The sequence below is a fragment of the Lutjanus erythropterus genome, chromosome 5 (assembly GCF_056507025.1).
Source record: "Lutjanus erythropterus isolate fLutEry1 chromosome 5, fLutEry1.hap2, whole genome shotgun sequence".
In the NCBI taxonomy this organism is placed as follows: Eukaryota; Metazoa; Chordata; class Actinopteri; order Lutjaniformes; family Lutjanidae; genus Lutjanus; species Lutjanus erythropterus.
In genome coordinates, this window is record NC_139321.1 from 21,655,202 (window position 1) to 21,679,081 (window position 23,880).

General features: G+C 42.0%; 5 protein-coding genes and 1 pseudogene across 18 annotated transcripts in view; all 6 read right to left on the reverse strand.

Moving 5' to 3' along the window:
* Positions 1–23,880, reverse strand: part of LOC146326785 (protocadherin gamma-C5-like) — a 233,111-nt gene that overhangs the window by 124,486 nt on the left and 84,745 nt on the right. Inside the window, exon 1 of one of the 14 annotated variants that reach the window (XM_084719175.1) lies at positions 13,903–16,467. The exons of 12 other annotated variants lie outside the window; for them this stretch is intronic. In XM_084719175.1, the coding sequence (XP_084575301.1) occupies positions 13,903–16,341 (2,439 nt within the window). In that variant the 5' untranslated portion in view covers positions 16,342–16,467. Of the gene's footprint in view, positions 1–13,902; positions 16,468–23,880 lie in introns of those variants that run through there. One more of the 14 variants, XM_084719187.1, reaches the window with a different exon arrangement.
* On the reverse strand, positions 483–6,565 carry LOC146326802 (uncharacterized). The gene is made up of 3 exons (XM_084719595.1): positions 3,980–6,565; positions 3,852–3,879; positions 483–3,053 (listed from the first exon to the last, which is right to left on the reverse strand). Exons 1-3 carry the CDS (start codon positions 6,413–6,415, stop codon positions 565–567), a joined length of 4,953 nt encoding a protein of 1,650 aa, XP_084575721.1. The 5' UTR covers positions 6,416–6,565; the 3' UTR covers positions 483–564.
* LOC146326803 (protocadherin gamma-A5 pseudogene) lies at positions 7,412–10,056 on the reverse strand (annotated as a pseudogene).
* On the reverse strand, positions 10,648–13,212 carry LOC146326804 (protocadherin beta-16-like). Its single transcript, XM_084719605.1, has one exon. It carries the CDS (start codon positions 13,075–13,077, stop codon positions 10,648–10,650), a length of 2,430 nt encoding a protein of 809 aa, XP_084575731.1. The 5' UTR covers positions 13,078–13,212.
* On the reverse strand, positions 17,642–20,286 carry LOC146326805 (protocadherin gamma-A7-like). Its single transcript, XM_084719611.1, has 3 exons — positions 19,746–20,286; positions 17,697–18,464; positions 17,642–17,650 (listed from the first exon to the last, which is right to left on the reverse strand). Exons 1-3 carry the CDS (start codon positions 20,121–20,123, stop codon positions 17,642–17,644), a joined length of 1,155 nt encoding a protein of 384 aa, XP_084575737.1. The 5' UTR covers positions 20,124–20,286.
* Positions 20,873–23,684, reverse strand: LOC146326806 (protocadherin beta-11-like). Its single transcript, XM_084719613.1, has one exon. It carries the CDS (start codon positions 23,369–23,371, stop codon positions 20,873–20,875), a length of 2,499 nt encoding a protein of 832 aa, XP_084575739.1. The 5' UTR covers positions 23,372–23,684.

The window sequence follows — 23,880 nt, forward strand, 5'->3', positions numbered from 1 at the left end:
GACAATGAAAAGGGGGTACACATCAATAAAAACTCTCAACAATAGATTCAAAATGTTGAGCTGTCCGTGGTGCTAGTAGGTACTAACAAGAAGGCTGAAGGACAGAAGCAACAAGAAGACAACATGTTCAACTCTTAACGTGTAAATCCATATATCTGACGTTTATTCAAACTTACTGTGAATGTATTTGAATGACAAAATAAATAGTAGAGGAAAAACGAGGGCAAAAGTCACCTACATTTACTTACGTGTCTTCATATCAATTATTTTACAATATGATTACTTTGAAATATTTGTATTGTTTCAGTTTTATGGAAGACTTGAGGAATTGTATTACTGGCTCTGTGAAAACCAAGGCCTTATTTAAAGTGATACTTTAAGTAGGCTACAAGTAAATATTTTCAAAATGTTATCCGGTCATTTGAACAAAATGTGCCAAACAACTGAACTGAAGTCATGATCAACTAAGTAATTTCAGGAATTATCTGGTAAAGTGACTTATTTAGATTGACACCAAGTATCTAATTGTCGAAATATAACATTGAATTGCAGATGCATAAGACTTCACATAAAGACAAGGCTAACCTCTAGAGGAGAGTCTGGTTCATCCAGGATGCTCTTCTCATTCTGTATCCGCTGCATCGTCCCTGTAGAACTGGGGTCCATTATCAGCACGTTCTGACTACCAGCTCTGCCGAACTTACAGTCACTCTTTCTCGAGTCAGTCGTCCTGCACACCTCGTAGTTGTACACGTGTGGGAGAGTCCCTGTTCCCAAAGTGTCTGAGTAACGTGGTGGATAATATGGAATGACAGGGAGATTGGAGTGATACAGGATGCGAGACTGTCTCCATCTGTAGATTTTCACTGATATAATAACCACCAAACACGTGATGAAGAGGAAGGAAACTACAGCCAAAGCCAACACTAAGTAAAAAGTCAGGTTGTCATTGTACTCCTTGTCGTGTGGAAAGTCAGTGAACTCCGACAGCACTTCAGGGAAGCTGTCCGCCACCGCCACGTTAACAATGACTGTAGCTGAACGAGACGGCTGCCCGTTGTCCTCCACTATAACAGTCAGTCTTTGTTTGACAGCATCTTTATCAGTCACTTGGCGGATAGTTCTGATTTCTCCATTCTGTAAGCCCACTTCAAACAGCGCCCTGTCTGTGGCTTTCTGCAGTTTATAGGACAGCCAGGCATTCTGTCCAGAGTCCACATCAACAGCCACCACTTTAGTCACCAGATAGCCCACATCTGCTGAACGAGGCACCATTTCAGCCACCAGAGAGCCACCAGTCTGGACTGGATACAGAACCTGAGGAGGGTTGTCGTTCTGGTCCTGGATCATAATTTTCACTGTCACATTACTACTGAGTGGAGGAGAACCTCCATCCTGAGCTTTGACGCTGAATACAATTCGCTTGATTTGTTCATAATCAAATGAGCGCACAGCATGTATAACTCCGGTTTCAGAGTTTATGGACAAATAAGAAGAAACTGGGCTGCCACTGATCTGCGTGTCATCCAGAAAGTATGAGATTCGTGCATTCTGATTCCAGTCAGAATCTCGCGCGCTAACTGTGAATATTGACATCCCAGGGACATTATTTTCAATTACATAGGCAGAATAACTCGGTTTAGTAAAGAGCGGAGGATTATCGTTTACATCAGAAATTCTTAGGTGCAAATTTGTTTTAGCAGAAAGTGGGGGTAACCCTGAATCAGTTGCAGTTATGGTTATGTTGTATTCTGCTTTCGTTTCGCGATCAAAAGGTATATCTGAAAGCAGATTGTAATAATTAGTTAAAGAAGACTGGATTTTAAAGGGGAGATTTGAATCTATTGAGCATGTTATCTGGCCGTTTCTCTCAGAGTCTGCATCTTTAACATTAAAAACAGCTATAGTCGTGCCTGGAGGGACATCTTCTGAAATCAGGCTAGAGAAGGACATTATATTTATAACGGGAGCGTTATCATTTATGTCTGTTACCTCAATGATAACTTTAGTTGCGTCACTTAGGCCACCCTGGTCTTTTGCTATCACTCTTATTTCGTATTTTTTGTCTTTTTCGAAATCAATATTATCAGCAACAGTTATTTTTCCAGACGAGCTGTCAATTTTAAATTTTTCTCCAGAATTTCCCTTTACGTTAGAGGCGGTATATGTAACCAATCCATTAGACCCACTATCGGCATCTGAAGCATTCACAGTGGTAATATAGGTACCTATGGGGGCATTTTCTGTCACAGTTGCAGTGTACAGCGATTGATTAAATACAGGAGAATTGTCATTAGCATCAAGAACAGTGATCTCTATATTTACTGTACCAGAACGCTGCGGAGTTCCTCCGTCTACTGCAATCAGCTTCAAAGACAGATGTGGGTTTAACTCTCTGTCTAATGGCTTCTGTAAAATCATTACAGCTAATTTGTTTCCATCGGCGTTGGAGTGTTGCTTCAAAACGAAATTACCATTAGGGGATAAAACATATTTTTGCAAGCTGTGAATCCCAGCATCAGGGTCATATGCGCTTTCTAAATCGAAATGAGATCCGATTGTTGCAGATTCACTGATTTCAAGATTAATCACGTTATTTTTGAACGTCGGAGCATGGTCATTGACGTCTAATATCTCTACTGTCACCCTGTGCAGTTCAATTGGATTTTCTAAAATAATTTCGAAGCTGAAGCTACACGGTGTCACGTCTCCGCAAAGCTCTTCTCGGTCGATTCTCTCGTTGACGACTAGAATCCCTTTGTCTGTTTTTAGCTCAGTGTACTGGATGTTTTCTCCGGTCACAATACGTGCCCGACCAGAACGAAGCCTATTCAGGTCTAAACCAAGATCTTGTGCTACATTACCGATAAGGGAGCCCTTCTTCATCTCCTCCGGTATTGAATAACGGATTTGGCCGTTGGTTGTGGAAATCAAGAACATAAAAATGAACAGATGCCAAGTAAATGTCCAACACAAAAGCCATTTTCCGTATCGAGGCTGGCGTATCCCCATGTCGTAAAGAATATAATCCTCAATGCAACTGTAAATTAGATCTCACAGCCACACACGTAGAAGTAAACTACATTCCAGTTCAACAGTGCTGCATTTCTGTCCTGCAAAATTTCTCATGTAGTACGAAAGAAAGCTGTTTTAGGGCGACGGTATTTCCGTCGAGTGACTCCTTACATGAAGACAGTGTTTCTCCCTCTCCCCTTTCTCTCCTCTATCACAGCCCAACAACACTACACTCTGTTTTATTGCCCAACAGCGTCCCTTAGAGTCCAAACGGAGAGTAAAACCCAGCAAACTGCCCATGGGTTAGAAACGGTCATTCTTTGCCATCTACTCTAGGAACAGACAGTAATTCAAAAAATAAAAATAAAAATAAAATGAAAAAAATAAAAAATAAATGTAGCAGTTAAAAAACAGGCCTATAAAAAATATCACAACTCATGGGGAACCATAACATTTCATTTGAGAGAGAAAGCCAGTGCGGAGACAGAAAACCAACCTCGCTGTGTGTAACTATCCTGCACTGCGGCGCTGAAAATATTAATAGCCGTTAATGATACAAAAGTACAATTCTGCTTATTTAGAAAGTAGTAGATGGAAATGTTAAAACAGAACATTAACAACGACAGAAAACGAGTATTTTATAATAAATAACTCTCTACAAGGACAAACAGCACTCAATCAGTATTAATATTTATGTTGCAACCAAAAGCTGATTATCAGTCTGCTTTAATATACAGTGTAACTAAAAAACGTAATATGGATGTGAAATAGCATGGCAGCATTCTTGTTTGAGAGTGCAAGTAATATTATCTTTTGTAAGTTATGTATGAGGATACAGAAGCGTGTGAGACCCTCTCCATGGTGCTGAAAACAAAGGCGTAGCTCGCAAAAGATCATTGTCAATTTAACTTAACACAGAAGGAGAAATAACGACACACAGAGGAAGCTACATTATTTAACTGACCTCCAGAGGAGAGTCTGGTTCATCCAGGATGCTCTTCTCATTCTGTATTCGCTGCATCGTCCCTGTAGAACTGGGGTCCATTATCAGCACGTTCTGACTACCAGCTCTGCCGAACTTACAGTCACTCTTTCTCGAGTCAGTCGTCCTGCACACCTCGTAGTTGTACACGTGTGGGAGAGTCCCTGTCCCCAAAGTGTCTGAGTAACGTGGTGGATAATATGGAATGACAGGCAGATTGGAGTGATACAGGATGCGAGACTGTCTCCATCTGTAGATTTTCACTGATATAATAACCACCAAACACGTGATGAAGAGGAAGGAAACTACAGCCAAAGCCAACACTAAGTAAAAAGTCAGGTTGTCATTGTACTCCTTGTCGTGTGGAAAGTCAGTGAACTCCGACAGCACTTCAGGGAAGCTGTCCGCCACCGCCACGTTAACAATGACTGTAGCTGAACGAGACGGCTGCCCGTTGTCCTCCACTATAACAGTCAGTCTTTGTTTGACAGCATCTTTATCAGTGACTTGGCGGATAGTTCTGATTTCTCCATTCTGTAAGCCCACTTCAAACAGCGCCCTGTCTGTGGCTTTCTGCAGTTTATAGGACAGCCAGGCATTCTGTCCAGAGTCCACATCAACAGCCACCACTTTAGTCACCAGATAGCCCACATCTGCTGAACGAGGAACCATTTCAGCCACCAGAGAGCCACCAGTCTGGACTGGGTACAGAACCTGAGGAGGGTTGTCGTTCTGATCCTGGATCATTAATTTCACAGTCGCATTACTACTGAGTGGAGGAGAGCCTCCATCCTGCGCCTTTACAACTATCTGAAGTTGTTTGATCTGCTCGTAGTCAAAAGAGCGCACAGCATGGATAGCTCCAGTTTCACTGTTTATGGACAAGTAAGAAGACGTCGGACTACCATTTATTTGCGTTTCTTCGAGAAAGTAAGATATTCTAGCGTTTTGATTCCAGTCAATATCCTGTGCTTTCACGGAAAATATGGACATTCCAGGGGAATTGTTCTCTGTAACGTGAGCAACGTAACTAATCTTGTCAAATACTGGGGCATTGTCATTCACATCAGAGATTCTCAGATGCAATATTGTTGCGCTTGACAAGGATGGCGATCCTGAATCGGTTGCCCTTACAGTTATGTTATATTCTGGTACAACTTCTCTGTCAAAAGCTGAGTCTGTTACCAATGCATAGTAATTAGTTAATGTTGATTTTATTTTAAATGGAAGGCTACTGTCTGTTGTACAACTAATTTGGCCATTTTGCTCTGAGTCTGCATCAATCACATTAATTATAGCCACCGTGGTACCCAAGGCAGAATCCTCAGACACTGGGCTGGAAAATGACATCACATTTATGACGGGTGCATTATCATTGACGTCTACAATCTCAATTAGCACCTTACTTGAATCTGTCAGACCTCCTTGGTCCATAGCTTCAATCATAAGTTCATATTTTTTATCTTTTTCATAATCTACTCGTCCTAGCAGTGTTATGACTCCCGTAATTTCGTCTAAATTAAATATGTCTGTCAGCTGCTCCTTCATGTTTGAAAATCTGTATGTGACAAGACCGTTTGATCCACTGTCTGCATCACTTGCATTGACTGTCGTAATATAAGTGCCTTGTAGCGCATTCTCTGACACAGTAGCCCTGTAGAGAGTCTGATTAAAAATGGGAGGATTATCATTAGCATCAAGCACTGTAATATCTATATTTACTGTACCAGATCTAGGCGGAGTTCCACCGTCAACAGCGATGAGCTTCAGTGATATTCTTGGCTCACTTTCTCTGTCCAGCGGTTTTTGTAAGATCATCTCGGCATATTTTCGACCATCTGGACTCGAATGCTGCTTCAAACCGAAAATGTCATTGGTAGTTAGTATGTATTTCTGGAGACCGTTACTGCCTACATCTGCGTCTTCGGCACTGGCCAACAAAAAGCGTGATCCCAGTGTTGCAGATTCGCTTATTTCAAATTTAATCACATCCTTTCTAAACGTTGGTGAATTGTCATTTATGTCAGTTATTTCCACTGTTACTCGGTGCAATTCCATAGGATTTTCTAAAATCACCTCAAAGCTGAAGCTGCACGGCGTTACGTCTCGACAAAGCTGCTCTCGGTCTATTCTCTCGTTCACAATTAAAATGCCTTTGTCTGTTTTCAGCTCAGTGTACTGGACGCTTTGTCTAGTCACGATACGGGCACGGCCAGAACGAAGCCTTTGCACATCCAAACCAAGATCTTGAGCTACGTTACCGATAAGAGACCCTTTTTTCATCTCCTCCGGAATTGTATACCTGATTTGTCCAGACACGATGTGACTGAGACACCAAATGACCAGCAGAAAAAGCCATACTGAGCTGCTATACAAACGCCATTTCACGCAAAAAGGGGGAGATCTATCAAACGCCATCGCACAGATAAGAAAATGTGATACCAACAGCCTGATGTAGATAATCCACAGACAATAAAGACAGTTTCATCAAGTAATCCTTTGATTTTGAAGTCCTCGTTCCGAATGAAATTGTGTCCGCAGTCCCGCTTATGCAGCCCGCAGTTTGACTTCTCTCCTGACTACAGAGGGAAATGAGGGCTCTGCCTCCTCTGGGTCAACACAGTGCACTCGTTTCACACACCAACAGCGTCCCTTACCGTCCAAACCGTGAATATCATGGAAAAAGAAATTAATTTGCCGAGCACTTGGTGTGGAAGTACTACAAATGTAGATCAAAATAACAACATTGTAATCCATTCATATAAACCAATTTTTTTGGGGAAAAATCCCGCTTGTTTTTGGACATGTTTGTGACACATCGTTCACATCACTTATCTGTCACTTACAGAAAGAGATGGTATAGTCTGCATTAATAGTGCCTTGATCTGCATTAAATTACATTAGACAGAATGGTATTAAGTCTAATAATGACATTACACAGTCATAGATTAATATAAAAATAGGCTATTGCTTCATTGTGCAGTGGTTTTCAAACTCGAGTCCGGACACCAATAGGTATCCTTGTGTGCGTTGCAGGTGGTCCCCAGCAAAAAAAAAAGGAATATAATATTTTAACGTTTGTGATGTAAATCTATTTTGTAAGTCCTTGAAATGAAAATAAAAAAATAAATAAAAAAATAGGACCCCTGCCACAGGGAATTGACCAGAGATTTGCAAAGGGAATTAAACCCCCAGTCAGTGGAGCTGTCCATGAGCTGTGGTTCTGAAAATGCCTTCTGACATGTGAGCTCAAAGGGCACCAACTGCTTAGTACGACATTTGAAAAGGCACGAACATAACTACAATGATATATCAGTATGTCAGAGGTCTCACCTCTAGAGGAGAGTCTGGTGCACTATCAACTCAACTTTACTCTGAAGGAGAAATAACGACACACAGAGGAAGCTACATTATTTAACTGACCTCTAAAGGAGAATCTGGTTCATCCAGGATGCTCTTCTCATTCTGTATCCGCTGCATCGTCCCTGTAGAACTGGGGTCCATTATCAGCACGTTCTGACTACCAGCTCTGCCGAACTTACAGTCACTCTTTCTCGAGTCAGTCGTCCTGCACACCTCGTAGTTGTACACGTGTGGGAGAGTCCCTGTCCCCAAAGTGTCTGAGTAACGTGGTGGATAATATGGAATGACAGGGAGACTGGAGTGATACAGGATGCGAGACTGTCTCCATCTGTAGATTTTCACTGATATAATAACCACCAAACACGTGATGAAGAGGAAGGAAACTACAGCCAAAGCCAACACTAAGTAAAAAGTCAGGTTGTCATTGTACTCCTTGTCGTGTGGAAAGTCAGTGAACTCCGACAGCACTTCAGGGAAGCTGTCCGCCACCGCCACGTTAACAATGACTGTAGCTGAACGAGACGGCTGTCCGTTGTCCTCCACTATAACAGTCAGTCTTTGTTTGACAGCATCTTTATCAGTCACTTGGCGGATAGTTCTGATTTCTCCATTCTGTAAGCCCACTTCAAACAGCGCCCTGTCTGTGGCTTTCTGCAGTTTATAGGACAGCCAGGCATTCTGTCCAGAGTCCACATCAACAGCCACCACTTTAGTCACCAGATAGCCCACATCTGCTGAACGGGGAACCATTTCAGCCACCAGAGAGCCACCAGTCTGGACTGGGTACAGAACCTGAGGAGGGTTGTCGTTCTGGTCCTGAATATTAATTTTAACCGTGGTATTGCTGCTTAAAGGCGGGGAACCCCCATCCTGTCCTTTCACAAGAATATTTAGAGTTTTAATTTGCTCAAAATCAAATGATCGAACTGCCTGTAGAACTCCAGTTTCTGCATTAACAGATATGTAAGTGGATATGGGGTTACCGTTTAACTCAGTATCAATAAGCAGGTAGGAAACACGTGCGTTTTGTCCAGAGTCAGAGTCTTGCGCTTTCACAGAAAACACAGATAATCCTGGGGAGTTATTTTCCATAATATTAGCTTCATAATAATTCTGTTCAAATACGGGGGCATTATCGTTGACATCGGAAACTCGAAGTGTTATTGTCTTGTTAGTCGAGAGTGGTGGGCTCCCTTCATCCATAGCAGTGAAAGTGATATTGTAATCAGGATTACGCTCCCTGTCAAGCACACCGTTTGTCACCAGTGTATAATAATTCTTCAGAGATGAGTGGATTGCAAACGGTACATTGCCTTTAACTGAACAGTCCACTTTGCCATTTTTGCCTGAATCTAGATCTTTAACATTTATGATAGCTACAGTAGTCCCACTAGGTGAATCCTCAGCGATGACACTAGAAAACGAGGTTAGTGTTATTACAGGTGCATTGTCATTAACATCCGTCACCTCAATTATTACTTTTGTCGATGTGCTTTGTCCGCCTTGGTCTTTTGCCTGCACACCAATCTCATATATTTTATTCTCTTCATAATCAATCACACCGTTTACAGTTATATCACCGCTGTTTTCATCCAGATGAAATAAATCAGCAACGTTACTGGACATGCGATTAAAATGGTACGTGACGTGGCCATACATCCCTTCATCTGCATCTGTTGCACTCACTCTCATCACTAAGGTTCCTTTTGGAACATTTTCCATGACAGACGCCTTAAAATTTGACTGCGTAAAAACTGGAGCATTGTCATTTGTGTCTCGCACAGTTACATGTATTTTCAGTGTCCCTGATCTCTGTGGTTCACCCCCGTCCACAGCAGTTAGCGTGAGAAGCAGCTTTTCCTCTTTCTCGCGATCTAAGGTATTGGAAAGATACAACTGTGCATATTTATTACCATTTGGGCTTGACAGCACCTTGATATTGAAATGCGTTGTTGGGTGTAATGTATAGCCGTGTAAAGCGTTGATGCCAACATCAGGGTCGGTGGCGCTCTCTTGTAATATCTCTGTTCCTGGAAGAGCAGATTCCACTATTTCTACATGCACCTCTTTCTCGTGAAACACGGGTGCGTTATCATTAACATCCAACACTTCCACTACGATGCTATGTAGTTGCATTGGATTCGTCATAATCATTTCAAAATTCAAGCTACAGGGCGATGTCTGCCCGCACAGCTGCTCTCTATCTATTCTGTCTCCCACCACAAGAATCCCTTTGTCTGCATCAAGCCTGACATACTCGCTGCTGTCACCGCTAACGATACGGGCACCGCCTGATATCAGTCTTTTAGCATCGATACCTAAATCTTCAGCAACGTTACCTACAAAGGAGCCCTTTCTCATCTCCTCTGGGACGGAGTAGCGGATCTGACAGACTGCCGCGTCAATAAGAAAAACAAGGATGAGGGCCCGTACTTGCCGTTTAATCGTGGCCTCACTGCTGATAAAAGGCATATTCCCGATGCAATCCACTCAATCCTCCACATAGAAATATTTTTGCAAAAAGCGGACCTATTATTCCGTATCGTCCTTGTGTTGGTGTGTTGATAATCCACAGTCTGACAGCGAACACACTCATCTAAAAATCACTTTTGTAAATGAAGACCGAATGTCCTCCTCTCCGAGGTACACTAAGAGAAATATAGGCGGAGTAGCTGCATTTTAATAGCTTCAGATGAGCTTTAAAGACCAACAGCGGCCCTTAGAGTCCAACACGAAAATAACAAGTGCTCTCAGTAAAAAGGGGGACTCTTTCCTCTTTGAATAGCTGTTCAAAATGTGGAAAACCCAAAGAACGTTGTATGTGGAGAGAAGTAATATTAAATTTAATGTGTGCATGTATATTACATTATAAGATAAACAAGATGCAGATTGTGTGGGGTTTAGGTGACAGTAATAGATAAAGTAGAAGAGCATCACGGAGTACAATCATGAGATATGATGCATGCACTTTTGCTGCTTTCTGCCTAACGAAGAAAATCTATCTACTAGAAGAAAATCCAGACACATATTCTGATTACAACAGACACAAATATCAGATACAATAGAGACAACATTACAGGTCGATGACAACAAGAAGAGCACCATGGTGTACATTTTCCTCACTGATTTCTTTTCATGTCAGTTAAATGGCTCAACTCAGAGAGGAGCTGTCCGTCTTTAGTAGAACTTAAGATGCCCTCTGAAAGGCAGTGAGACAAACCATAAAAGCAAGTCAAATCTAAAATGGGGCTTGATTTATGCATTATCAGTTTGAGATGGATGATGGATTAAAAACTGACCTCTAGAGGAGAGTCTGGTTCATCCAAGATGCTCTTCTCATTCTGTATCCGCTGCATCGTCCCTGTAGAACTGGGGTCCATTATCAGCACGTTCTGACTACCAGCTCTGCCGAACTTACAGTCACTCTTTCTCGAGTCAGTCGTCCTGCACACCTCGTAGTTGTACACGTGTGGGAGAGTCCCTGTCCCCAAAGTGTCTGAGTAACGTGGTGGATAATATGGAATGACAGGGAGATTGGAGTGATACAGGATGCGAGACTGTCTCCATCTGTAGATTTTCACTGATATAATAACCACCAAACACGTGATGAAGAGGAAGGAAACTACAGCCAAAGCCAACACTAAGTAAAAAGTCAGGTTGTCATTGTACTCCTTGTCGTGTGGAAAGTCAGTGAACTCCGACAGCACTTCAGGGAAGCTGTCCGCCACCGCCACGTTAACAATGACTGTAGCTGAACGAGACGGCTGCCCGTTGTCCTCCACTATAACAGTCAGTCTTTGTTTGACAGCATCTTTATCAGTCACTTGGCGGATAGTTCTGATTTCTCCATTCTGTAAGCCCACTTCAAACAGCGCCCTGTCTGTGGCTTTCTGCAGTTTATAGGACAGCCAGGCATTCTGTCCAGAGTCCACATCAACAGCCACCACTTTAGTCACCAGATAGCCCACATCTGCTGAACGAGGCACCATTTCAGCCACCAGAGAGCCACCAGTCTGGACTGGGTACAGAACCTGAGGTGGATTATCGTTCTGGTCCTGGATTATTATTCGAACTGTAGCCACTGAACTCAGAGGAGGGGATCCAGCATCACGAGCAGTTACGTTAAATTCAAACCACTTGACTTGCTCATAATCAAACGACCTCACTGCATGAATCACGCCACTCTCTGAGTTTACTGACACTAACGAAGACACGGCGACTCCATTAATCTCTTTCTCCTCCACAAAGTAAGAAACTCGAGCGTTCTGCCCCCAGTCTGCATCACTGGCACTGAGAGTGAACACAGAAAATCCAGGGGAGTTGTTCTCTGGTACAATCTTACTGTATTGTGATTGATCAAATCTGGGTGGACTGTCATTCACGTCAGACACTTTTACATTAATGTTCTTACTGCTGGACAGCGGAGGAGAGCCTTGATCAGAGACGGTTATGGTGATATTATACTCAGGAACACTTTCTCTGTCTAAAAAGTCTTCTGTCACTATGGTGTAATATCCTGTCAATGAAGACTCAATTTTGAAAGGAATGTCAGAGTTAATGGAGCACTTGACAACACCGTTACCATCAGAGTCTTCATCATCAACGTTAACAACAGCTATAGTTGTACCTGGAGGAGAGTCCTCGGATATCGAGTTAGAAAATGACATTAGCTGTATTGCAGGGACGTTATCATTCTCGTCAATTATTTGGATAATGACTTTGCAAGTATCTGTATATCCACCGTGGTCACTAGCTTTAACGTTTAATTGATAGGTTTTAGATTTTTCAAAATCCAGTTTACCTTTGACTTTTACCTCTCCAGTCTGAACATTTACTTCAAAAAGGTGTTTTGCCTCTTTGGCGACATGAGCTATGGAGTAAGTTACTTCGCCATAGTGGCCTTTATCTGCGTCATTTGCATTAACGGTGGTCACCACTGTTCCTTCAGGAGAATTCTCCTTGACATCTGCTTTATAAACAGGTTGGCTACACACTGGTGCATTATCGTTAGCATCTAGCACAGTGATATGAATACGCACTGTCCCTGATCTATGTGGCTCCCCTCCATCTGAAGCAATCAGAACAAGAGTGTGAGTCTCCTCTTTCTCTCGGTCTAACGGCGTCTGTAAAACCATTTCGATGAATTTTTCTCCATCGGGCTGGCTTTGTACCTCCAATTTGAAGTTATCTATGGGTTTAAGTGTGTATTTTTGAATATCATTAATACCGACATCAGGGTCGTCTGCACTCTCTAGCGAGAAACGAGTCCCAGATGCAGCATTTTCAACAATCTTCAAACTGATTTCATCCTTCGGAAACGACGGACTGTTATCGTTTATGTCTATTACCTCCACTGTTACGCGATAAAGCTGAATTGGATTTTCTAAAATGACCTCGAAACTGAAGCTACAGGGCGTCGTCTTTCCACACAGCTCCTCTCGGTCGATTCGCTCTTTAATAACAAGAGTGCCTTTGTCTCGGTTTAAATCAACGTACTGTCGGCTTCCTTTTGTAATAATACGAGCTTTACCTGATATGAGCCTCGCCACATCCAAACCCAAATCTTTCGCGATGTTTCCGACAAACGAGCCCTCTGCCTGCTCCTCTGGTACAGAATATCGGGCCTGTCCAGTCACCGAGCTCAGCTTGAACAGACAAAGAATTAGAAACACTGCTTGCCATCGTCCTCTGTGAGCGGTTATCAAAAAACAATCCATGATAGATCCAGGCGTAGTGACGGACTGATCCCTTTCAATGCAAAACTGGCACAAGTAAATCCATGAATTGAAAAGATAGTGGTATTTTCAGCTGAGATAGTGCTGCACTTCAGACGTTCACGGACCAGACCGTCTTCCTTCCAAGCAGTAAAACACTGAAATGAATCAAAGGGGTGGGCCGCTGCACTGCTGGTTTGGACAGTCAGTCAGTGATGTATCAACAGCGGCGCTCAGAGTCTATTCATGGTAATGTATGTAGTGTGCACAATGTTAGGAATTTAAATGTTTAAGTTTAAATGTTTTATTGAAAGCTTGTGGATAGTTTATATTATCATATTAAAAAGAACAGCATAAAAAAGAAAACTTGAATTGAAAAAATCGTTGTAGATTCTTTGTAGGCTGACTGAAAAATAAAATAAAGAAGGAAAAAAGAGGAGGACAAATTGTTTCTTTTGTCTTCCGTTGTCAAATATTTGTTATTACAACGAAAAGTGTGTATGCCGTTGTTACTGAAACACTTACTGAATTGTTGATTGCTGGAAGAGATCTTGAGAATATTTATATAATAAAACGTAACAAATCCTCTCTAAAAAAAACTTCCAAAATAGTTGATGCCAGTTCAACTGAATAAATTGTCAAGTATAACTGTTGAGAATAATTTGAATGTGTGTGTATATGTCAAAATGAATCCATTGTTCATTCCAGCACCATGGACAGCGACACTAAGGGACTACAGATGATGATTTTATGTACTGTAATAGAACCCAGAGTACAAAGGCAACGAAAAAAAAAAAAAAAAAAGGTAAGATTAAAAACATCACTCACCAAAGTTGACATTTGAGAACAGGTGACTGACAGTTGCTTGTCCACATGTGGTGTATCAGTCCCAGCTCCGTCCACACTCACTAAACTTTGACTCATCGGTTGCATATATTTCATGTCACTCTTTCTCGAGTCAGTCGTCCTGCACACTTCGTAGTTGTACACGTGTGGGAGAGTCCCTGTCCCCAAAGTGTCTGAGTAACGTGGTGGATAATATGGAATCACAGGGAGATTAGAGTGATACAGGATGCGAGACTGTCTCCATCTGTAGATTTTCACTGATATAATAACCACCAAACACGTGATGAAGAGGAAGGAAACTACAGCCAAAGCCAACACTAAGTAAAAAGTCAGGTTGTCATTGTACTCCTTGTCGTGTGGAAAGTCAGTGAACTCCGACAGCACTTCAGGGAAGCTGTCCGCCACCGCCACGTTAACAATGACTGTAGCTGAACGAGACGGCTGCCCGTTGTCCTCCACTATAACAGTCAGTCTTTGTTTGACAGCATCTTTATCAGTCACTTGGCGGATAGTTCTGATTTCTCCATTCTGTAAGCCCACTTCAAACAGCGCCCTGTCTGTGGCTTTCTGCAGTTTATAGGACAGCCAGGCATTCTGTCCAGAGTCCACATCAACAGCCACCACTTTAGTCACCAGATAGCCCACATCTGCTGAACGAGGCACCATTTCAGCCACCAGAGAGCCACCAGTCTGGACTGGGTACAGAACCTGAGGAGGGTTGTCGTTCTGGTCCTGGATCATTAATTTCACTGTCACATTACTACTGAGTGGAGGAGAGCCTCCATCCTGCGCTTTGACTACAAGCTGAAGCTGTTTAATTTGTTCATAATCAAACGAACGTACCGCATGTAAAACCCCCGTTTCAGAGTTTAAAGACACATATGTAGACACTGGATTCCCGTTGATTTGTGTGTCTTCCAGCAAATAGGAGATCCTGGCATTTTGATTCCAGTCAGAGTCTCGTGCACTGACAGTGGTGATGGACATTCCAGGAGAATTATTCTCTATGACGTAGGCAGAATATGAGTTTCTGCCGAACAATGGAACGTTGTCGTTTACGTCAGAGATTCTGAGCTGCAATGTGACGGAGCTAGAAAGAGAGGGAGTCCCTGAGTCGGTGGCTATTATCGTTAAATCGTAATCAGAAGTCGTCTCTCTATCAAAATGTTGATCCGCCACCAAATTATAGTAGTTCGTTAATGACGACTGGATTTTAAAAGGCAGCGCTTTGTCTAAAGTACATTTTATTTGCCCATTTTTCTCCGAATCAGCGTCTTTGACATTGATAACAGCTACTGTTGTGCCGAGAGGGGCATCTTCTGATATAGTGTTAGAAAATGACATGATATTGATTACTGGAGCATTGTCATTGACGTCACTAACATCAATTATAATTTTACTGGTCCCAGTCAAGCCTCCTCGATCCCTTGCCTCTAATCTAAGTTCATATTTCGTCTCTTTTTCATAGTCAATAAGTCCAGCAACTGATATGACACCTGTGTTTTCATCGATACTAAACATTTCTACCGTGCTGCCTTTTAGTTTCGCAAAACTGAATATTATCTCCCCATTACTGCCGATGTCTGAATCAGTGGCGTTAACTGTTGTAATGTAAGTTCCTTTAGGTGCATTTTCAACGACAGCGGCCCTATAAACTGACTGATTGAATACAGGAGCATTATCGTTTGCATCTAGAACAGATATTATTATATCAACTGTACCAGATCTCTGTGGGTTTCCACCGTCGACAGCTATTACCTTTAGAGGGAGACTGGGGTGTTCTTCTCTGTCTAAAGGCTTCTGGAGCACTAATTCAGCGTATTTACTGCCGTCTGGGTTTGTATGTTGTTTGAGAATGAAATAATTATTCTGAGATAGAATGTAATTCTGTAATGCGTTTAGCCCGACGTCAGGATCAACTGCGCTTTCAACAGGAAATTTTACCCCTACTGTAGCAGATTCGCTCATTTCAAATCCGATGTCTTTATTTGGAAAGAAAGGTGTATTGTCGTTTATATCCAAAATTTCCACAGTGACACGATGAAGTTCGATTGGATTTTCCAAAATGATTTCGAAACTAAGGCTGCATGGCGTTACGTCTCCACAAAGCTGCTCTCGGTCTATTCTCTCATTCAAGACTAGAATCCCTTTGTCTGTCTTCAGCTCGGTGTACTGGATGTCCTCTCCAGTCACGATACGGGCACGGCCAGAGCGGAGCCTTTTCAGATCCAGACCGAGATCTTGTGCTACATTGCCAATAACGGAGCCTTTCTTCATCTCCTCTGGAATAGAATAACGAATCTGACTCGCCACTCTATCGCCCATAAGTATCAGTAAAATGACAAATCCCACTTGACATCTTAATATACAAGAAAAGCGCCATCTTACACGTTCAGGGGAGGCTTGGCCTCGGGATGCCATGTCAGAAACAATAGATGTCGAAAACAATGGGTCCTTACTTGAAGAAAATAAGCACGAGCTTGTAGTCCAGCGTAGATATATTGATAATAACGTCCTCCTGCTACACCCCAAAGACAGATGTGTAAAATAAATCGCCTCTTCACTCCCTTTCCTCACACGCAGCACTCTATCTCCGCTATCATGCTTCAGTAAGGCGGTGAGGGAGGGAACAGGCTGACTGTTAACACTGAAATCGTTTTGCTGACCAACAGCGTCACTTAGAGTCCAAAACATGAATTCCTTACAGTGGGACTTGGAAGCCAGACATTTATCACATGTGAATATTTGCAACTAGTGCTCTGTTGCTTCGTATTAGTACTTTGCCATATGCGTTATGTTAAAAAGACTGATTCAACTGGACAAATGAGACAACAGCAGAAAGATAAACTGCAGTGGCATTCTAATCAGTGTTTCAAAATTTGAAATATCAAATTACTTCAAAAAGGCGATATATAGCTGTAATGTATGAAGTATAAAAATATCTGTCTGTGGTCCTGAAGAATCGTTAGCATCATCATTAGAATGCAGTGAAAGGAGAGTTAAGAGAGGAAGGTGTGGAAAATCAAACCACAGAATCTTATATCAAATTAGACTCAGTAACTAAACTCTATTCACTGTATGCAAACAATAACAAGTCATCTGCCATTTAATATAGAACACAAGAGCCACATTCACTAAACAAAGTGAGACACTTTATTGCTATTGCAAACAGATACATTACGGTTCTTTTTTAGAGCCAGGCAGGAATATCGGCTGAAATTATGGGCCCAATATTGGCCTACCATAGTTATATCAGTCTCTGTCGGTATCTGTGTGCTGTCCGATATTTATTTATTTACTTTAAGTTTCATGAACAGCGTTTTATGTATGTTTTTATATATTATTGATATTGCCCCCTAAAAATTCAGTATAATTTGGGCTATGATTTTCTTGTTGCTCTCTAATTGAGTTCTAATTCCATCTACACTATCTGTTAAAGTCATTTAGACATTCAAAGCAGCTGGTAGTTGAGTAAACACCTACACTGAACAGTCGAGAGAAAACTGAACGATTTGGGGGGAGACCTTAGACGATATGAAAATTAATAATACATTGTTTTGCAAATTTTATTAATTTTGTGGGAAAATGCGATGTATGACAGGAACACGTTCCCACTGCTTACGCTGCAAAGACTTTAGCATGAAAAGATTTCCTATAAATTAATGAAAGCGAGCTGTCCATGGTGCTGAAAGTAATTGTTATAGCCTCCAACATCTCCCAATCAGTCCAACTACAAAACACAGAGAACACAGACGAAGCTTGATTCTTTTACTGACCTCTAGAGGAGAGTCTGGTTCATCGAGGATGCTCTTCTCACTCTGTATCCGCTGCATCGTCCCTGTAGAACTGGGGTCCATTATCAGCACGTTCTGACTACCAGCTCTGCCGAACTTACAGTCACTCTTTCTCGAGTCAGTCGTCCTGCACACCTCGTAGTTGTACACGTGTGGGAGAGTCCCTGTCCCCAAAGTGTCTGAGTAACGTGGTGGATAATATGGAATGACAGGGAGATTGGAGTGATACAGGATGCGAGACTGTCTCCATCTGTAGATTTTCACTGATATAATAACCACCAAACACGTGATGAAGAGGAAGGAAACTACAGCCAAAGCCAACACTAAGTAAAAAGTCAGGTTGTCATTGTACTCCTTGTCGTGTGGAAAGTCAGTGAACTCCGACAGCACTTCAGGGAAGCTGTCCGCCACCGCCACGTTAACAATGACTGTAGCTGAACGAGACGGCTGTCCGTTGTCCTCCACTATAACAGTCAGTCTTTGTTTGACAGCATCTTTATCAGTCACTTGGCGGATAGTTCTGATTTCTCCATTCTGTAAGCCCACTTCAAACAGCGCCCTGTCTGTGGCTTTCTGCAGTTTATAGGACAGCCAGGCATTCTGTCCAGAGTCCACATCAACAGCCACCACTTTAGTCACCAGATAGCCCACATCTGCTGAACGAGGAACCATTTCAGCCACCAGAGAGCCACCAGTCTGGACTGGGTACAGAACCTGAGGAGGGTTGTCGTTCTGGTCCTGGATCATTAACTTCACTGTCACATTACTACTGAGTGGAGGAGAGCCTCCATCCTGCGCTTTTACGACGAAAACCAGCTGTTTGATTTGCTCATAATCAAAAGAGCGCACTGCGTGTATCACTCCGCTTTCTGCATTAACTGACACACATTGTGATACTGGAGATCCGTCGATATGAGAGTCCACCAGAATATAAGATATACGAGCGTTTTGGTTTTCATCAGGATCTTTAGCTCTGACAGTAAGAACAGAAACACCTGGAGAGTTGTTCTCTGTGATAAACGCATTATAAGCAGCTTGTGAAAACACTGGAGCATTGTCATTCACATCAGAGACCTTTAAATTAAAGGTTCTTTTTGACGAGAGAGGAGGAATTCCTGCATCTGTTGCAATTACAGTAATGTTATATTCTGAAACACTTTCACGATCTAATACAGTATCTGTTACCAAAGTGTAATAATTCCTCAAATTTGATTTAATCTTAAAAGGTGCATTTTGTTCGATTTTACATACTACCTGCCCGTTTTCACCCGAATCAAGATCTTTTATATTTATAATACCAATAGTTGTACCGGGAGGCGAGTCCTCTGACACAGGACTAGTGAATGACATGACGCTTATGATAGGGGCGTTGTCATTTACATCAGTTACTTCAATTATCACTTTACTTGAATCTGTTAATCCTCCCTGATCTTTTGCATCGATTCTAAGCTCATATTTTTTGTCTTTTTCAAAATCTATTGGGCCTGAGACAGATAACGCACCAGATGATTGATCTATAGACAACAAATCAGCTATATCGCTCTTCACGTTTGAAATTGAATACGTGATCAAACCATTCGAGCCGCTATCTGCATCTGTAGCATTAACAGTAACGATATTAGTCCCCTGTGCTGCATTCTCAATCACCGTGGCCTTATAAACTGACTGATTGAAAACGGGCGCATTGTCATTTACATCTAAAACCTTTATGTCTATGTTTACGGTGCCAGATCTCTGTGGATTCCCACCATCCACTGCTATAAGCTTTAAAGAGAGAAAGGGAACCTCCTCTCTGTCTAAATGCTTCTGTAGGACCATCTCTGCATATTTACTCCCGTCTGGATTTACATGCTGTTTCAAAACGAAGTTGTCGTTTGATGTTAAAACATAATTCTGCAGACCATTGACGCCAACATCAGGATCCTCTGCACTGTCCAGCACAAATCGTGCCCCGATGTTAGCTGACTCGCTAATATCTAACATAATGTCTGATTTCTTGAATACCGGAGGATGATCATTCACATCCAACACTTCAATCGTTACATGATGTAGCTCCATCGGGTTTTCTAAAATCATTTCGAAGCTGAAACTGCACGGTGTTACGTCTCTACAAAGCTGCTCCCTGTCTATTCTCTCGTTGACAACTAGAATCCCTTTGTCTGTCTTCAGCTCGGTGTACTGGATGTTTTCTCCGGTCACTATACGGGCCCGACCAGAACGGAGCCTTTTCAGATCCAAACCAAGATCCTGAGCTACATTACCGATAAGTGAGCCCTTCTTCATCTCCTCTGGTATAGAGTAGCGGATCTGACCAGTGACCATCGCAAAGAAGTAAAACAACAAAACAGGCATTACCCGTTGAGGTCCGGAAAACAAACGCCATTTGCAGAGCGGTTGCTGATACGCCATGTCAGCAAGGGAAATTATTCCAAGGAAAAACAACCGAGATCCTCCGATTTCAATTCAATAAAATACACTCCTCCGGATGTGCTTTCTTCATATATCAGGAAAGAGAAGCAAAGCTGCTGACTGTAAAAAGAATGTAATTTCCGAGCTATACTCGCGTCCTGATGTTCACTCTGAGCCTGCTACAGTGTGATCTTACAAAGAACGCCCCTGAACGGCAACAGAGAGTCGACATACTTTCTATTCTTGTTCAACAGCGTCACTTACAGTCCAAACCGCGAACACCAAAAAGACAAAAAGGTTCAAAGAAAAGCGAAGAAGAGGGGGACAGCTATATATGTCTGTGATATTAATACTGTAGTTCAAGAAAAAAAAACTTTTGAGGGCAAATTACATTTATAACTATAATTTCTGGATATTTTTTCTTATTATTTTATATTATTATTATTATTATTATTATTATTATTATTATTATTATTATTAATATTATTATTAATAGTAGTAGTAGTAGTAGTATTGTTGTTGTTGTCGTCGTCATTATTAATAATACCATATATATTATTTTTAGTAGTCGTAGTGGTGGTAACAATATTTGCAGATGGTATCACTTCGGAACAAAACTAATGGGGAAGCTGGAAAATGTTCAACATGCAATGCACTATGAGTTAGAGAGGAGCTGTCCGGACTGTGGTGCTGAAAACAACAATGTGCCTTTTTTTACGAATAAATTACACACAACACCTAGTGCAATTTCATCTCACTTCACAGAAACAACATTTGTAAAACAGGCGACTTTGAGTATTGGACCTCACCTCCAGAGGAGAGTCTGGTTCATCCAGGATGCTCTTCTCACTCTGTATCCGCTGCATCGTCCCTGTAGAACTGGGGTCCATTATCAGCACGTTCTGACTACCAGCTCTGCCGAACTTACAGTCACTCTTTCTCGAGTCAGTCGTCCTGCACACCTCGTAGTTGTACACGTGTGGGAGAGTCCCTGTCCCCAAAGTGTCTGAGTAACGTGGTGGATAATATGGAATGACAGGGAGATTGGAGTGATACAGGATGCGAGACTGTCTCCATCTGTAGATTTTCACTGATATAATGACTACCAAACACGTGATGAAGAGGAAGGAAACTACAGCCAAAGCCAACACTAAGTAAAAAGTCAGGTTGTCATTGTACTCCTTGTCGTGTGGAAAGTCAGTGAACTCCGACAGCACTTCAGGGAAGCTGTCCGCCACCGCCACGTTAACAATGACTGTAGCTGAACGAGACGGCTGCCCGTTGTCCTCCACTATAACAGTCAGTCTTTGTTTGACGGCATCTTTATCAGTCACTTGGCGGATAGTTCTGATTTCTCCATTCTGTAAGCCCACTTCAAACAGCGCCCTGTCTGTGGCTTTCTGCAGTTTATAGGACAGCCAGGCATTCTGTCCAGAGTCCACATCAACAGCCACCACTTTAGTCACCAGATAGCCCACATCTACTGAACGAGGCACCATTTCAGCTACCAGAGAGCCACCAGTCTGGACTGGGTACAGAACCTGAGGAGGGTTGTCGTTCTGGTCCTGGATCATTAACTTCACAGTCACATTACTACTGAGTGGAGGAGAGCCTCCATCCTGCGCTTTCACGACGAAAACCAGCTGTTTGATCTGCTCATAATCAAATGACCGCACTGCGTGTATCACTCCGCTTTCTGCATTTATAGAAACATAATCAGAAACTGGAGATGCACCGACATTACTATCTTCCAGAATATAAGATATACGGGCGTTTTGGTTTTCATCAGGATCTTTAGCCTTCAGCGTGAGGACAGAAATACCTGGAGAGTTATTCTCTGTAATAAACGCATTGTAAACAGCTCGTGGAAATACTGGAGCATTATCATTGACGTCAGAGACCTTTAAGTAAAAGGTTTTCTTCGTCGAAAGAGATGGAATTCCTGCATCTGTTGCAACTACAGTGATGTTATATTCTGAAACACTTTCACGATCTAATACAGTATCTGTTACCAAAGTGTAGTAATTCCTTAAATTGGATTTAATCTTAAAGGGTGCATTGTGCTCTATTCTGCAGTTTACTTGTCCATTATCACCTGAATCGAGATCTTTTACATTGATAATGCCAATAGTTGTACCAGAAGGTGAATCTTCTGACACAGGACTAGTGAATGACATGACGCTTACAGTAGGGGCGTTGTCATTTACATCAGTTACTTCAATTATTACTTTGCTTGAATCTGTCAAACCTCCTTGATCCTTCGCCTCGATTCTAAGCTCGAACTTCTTGTCTTTTTCATAATCAATCAATCCTGTTATTAAAATAATGCCAGTTTTGTCATCAATACTAAACAAATTACCGAGACCACTATTGAGATCTGAAAAATAATACGTCACAATACTATTCGACCCGAAATCTGCGTCACTGGCATTAACAGTGGTGACATAAGTATCTCTCAGAGAGTTTTCCATCACTGTCGCTTTGTACACAGACTGATTAAATACAGGTGCGTTGTCATTTGCATCAAGAACAGTAATATCGATATTTACTGTACCAGATCTCTGCGGAGTTCCACCGTCTACGGCGATTAGCTTAAGAGACAGATTTGGGTTTGTTTCTCTGTCTAATGGCTTCTGTAACACCATCTCTGCATATTTCTTTCCATCTGCATTAGAGTTTTGTTTCAGAACAAAATTGTCATTCTCGGTCAGAAAATATTCTCTGAGTCCATTCACACCCACATCGGGGTCCTCTGCCCCTGTCAGTGGAAAACGAGCTCCAGTATTAGCTATTTCGCTGATTTCAAAATGCATTTTATCTCTTTTGAACGTGGGCGAGTGATCATTAATATCTGTTATTTCAACTGTAATTTGATGAAGCTCCATAGGGTTTTCTAAAATCACCTCAAAGCTGAAACTACATGGCGTTACGTCTCCGCAAAGCTGCTCCCGGTCTATTCTCTCATTGACGACGAGAATCCCTTTGTCTGTCCTCAGCTCGGTGTACTGAATGCTCTCTCCAGTCACGATACGGGCCCGACCAGAACGAAGCCTTTTCAGATCCAAACCAAGATCCTGGGCTACATTACCGATTAGGGAGCCTTTCTTCATCTCCTCTGGTATTGAATATCGGATATGTCCGCTGACCATATCGCTGAGACAGAAAAGGAAGAACAGAAGATGCCAGCTCTGTCCGCAGCCAAAGCGCCATTTCACGCACCGGGAGTAGGCTTGTATTCCACATGCCATAGCGAAAGAAAAACAAGGAAATGTGGTCTACAACAATCCAAGAACGACAACAACTGTTACCAAAAAAACTATGTGTACCATTGACGAGGAAATTATGTTGTCCTCTCAATTCATTGCATTTATCTGGTTGGAGATCTCTATTAGTGCGAGTCTATTTCCATCGACTGTCAGCCTACATAATGCACACTATCCCCTTTTCTCTCATAGGCCACGGTGGTAAGGGAGGAGACTGTATGATACTGTTTTAGAGATTCTGTTGGATTGACCAACAGCGTCCCTTAGAGTTCAAAATCAGTAACACCATGCAACAGTGAATTTCATCCGGAAATATTAAGTGGATAAGCTATGTTTGATTGATATATAATCAATATATTTCAAAACAGAATTTCGTGAAAGAACGTTAAAATACAACATAACCTCACCCTGAGTTTTAGTATAATGCTGCTGTTGTGTAATTAACTCTAAGAATATGGAGATATGTGAGTAAAAACATAATTTAATAAAGGTCA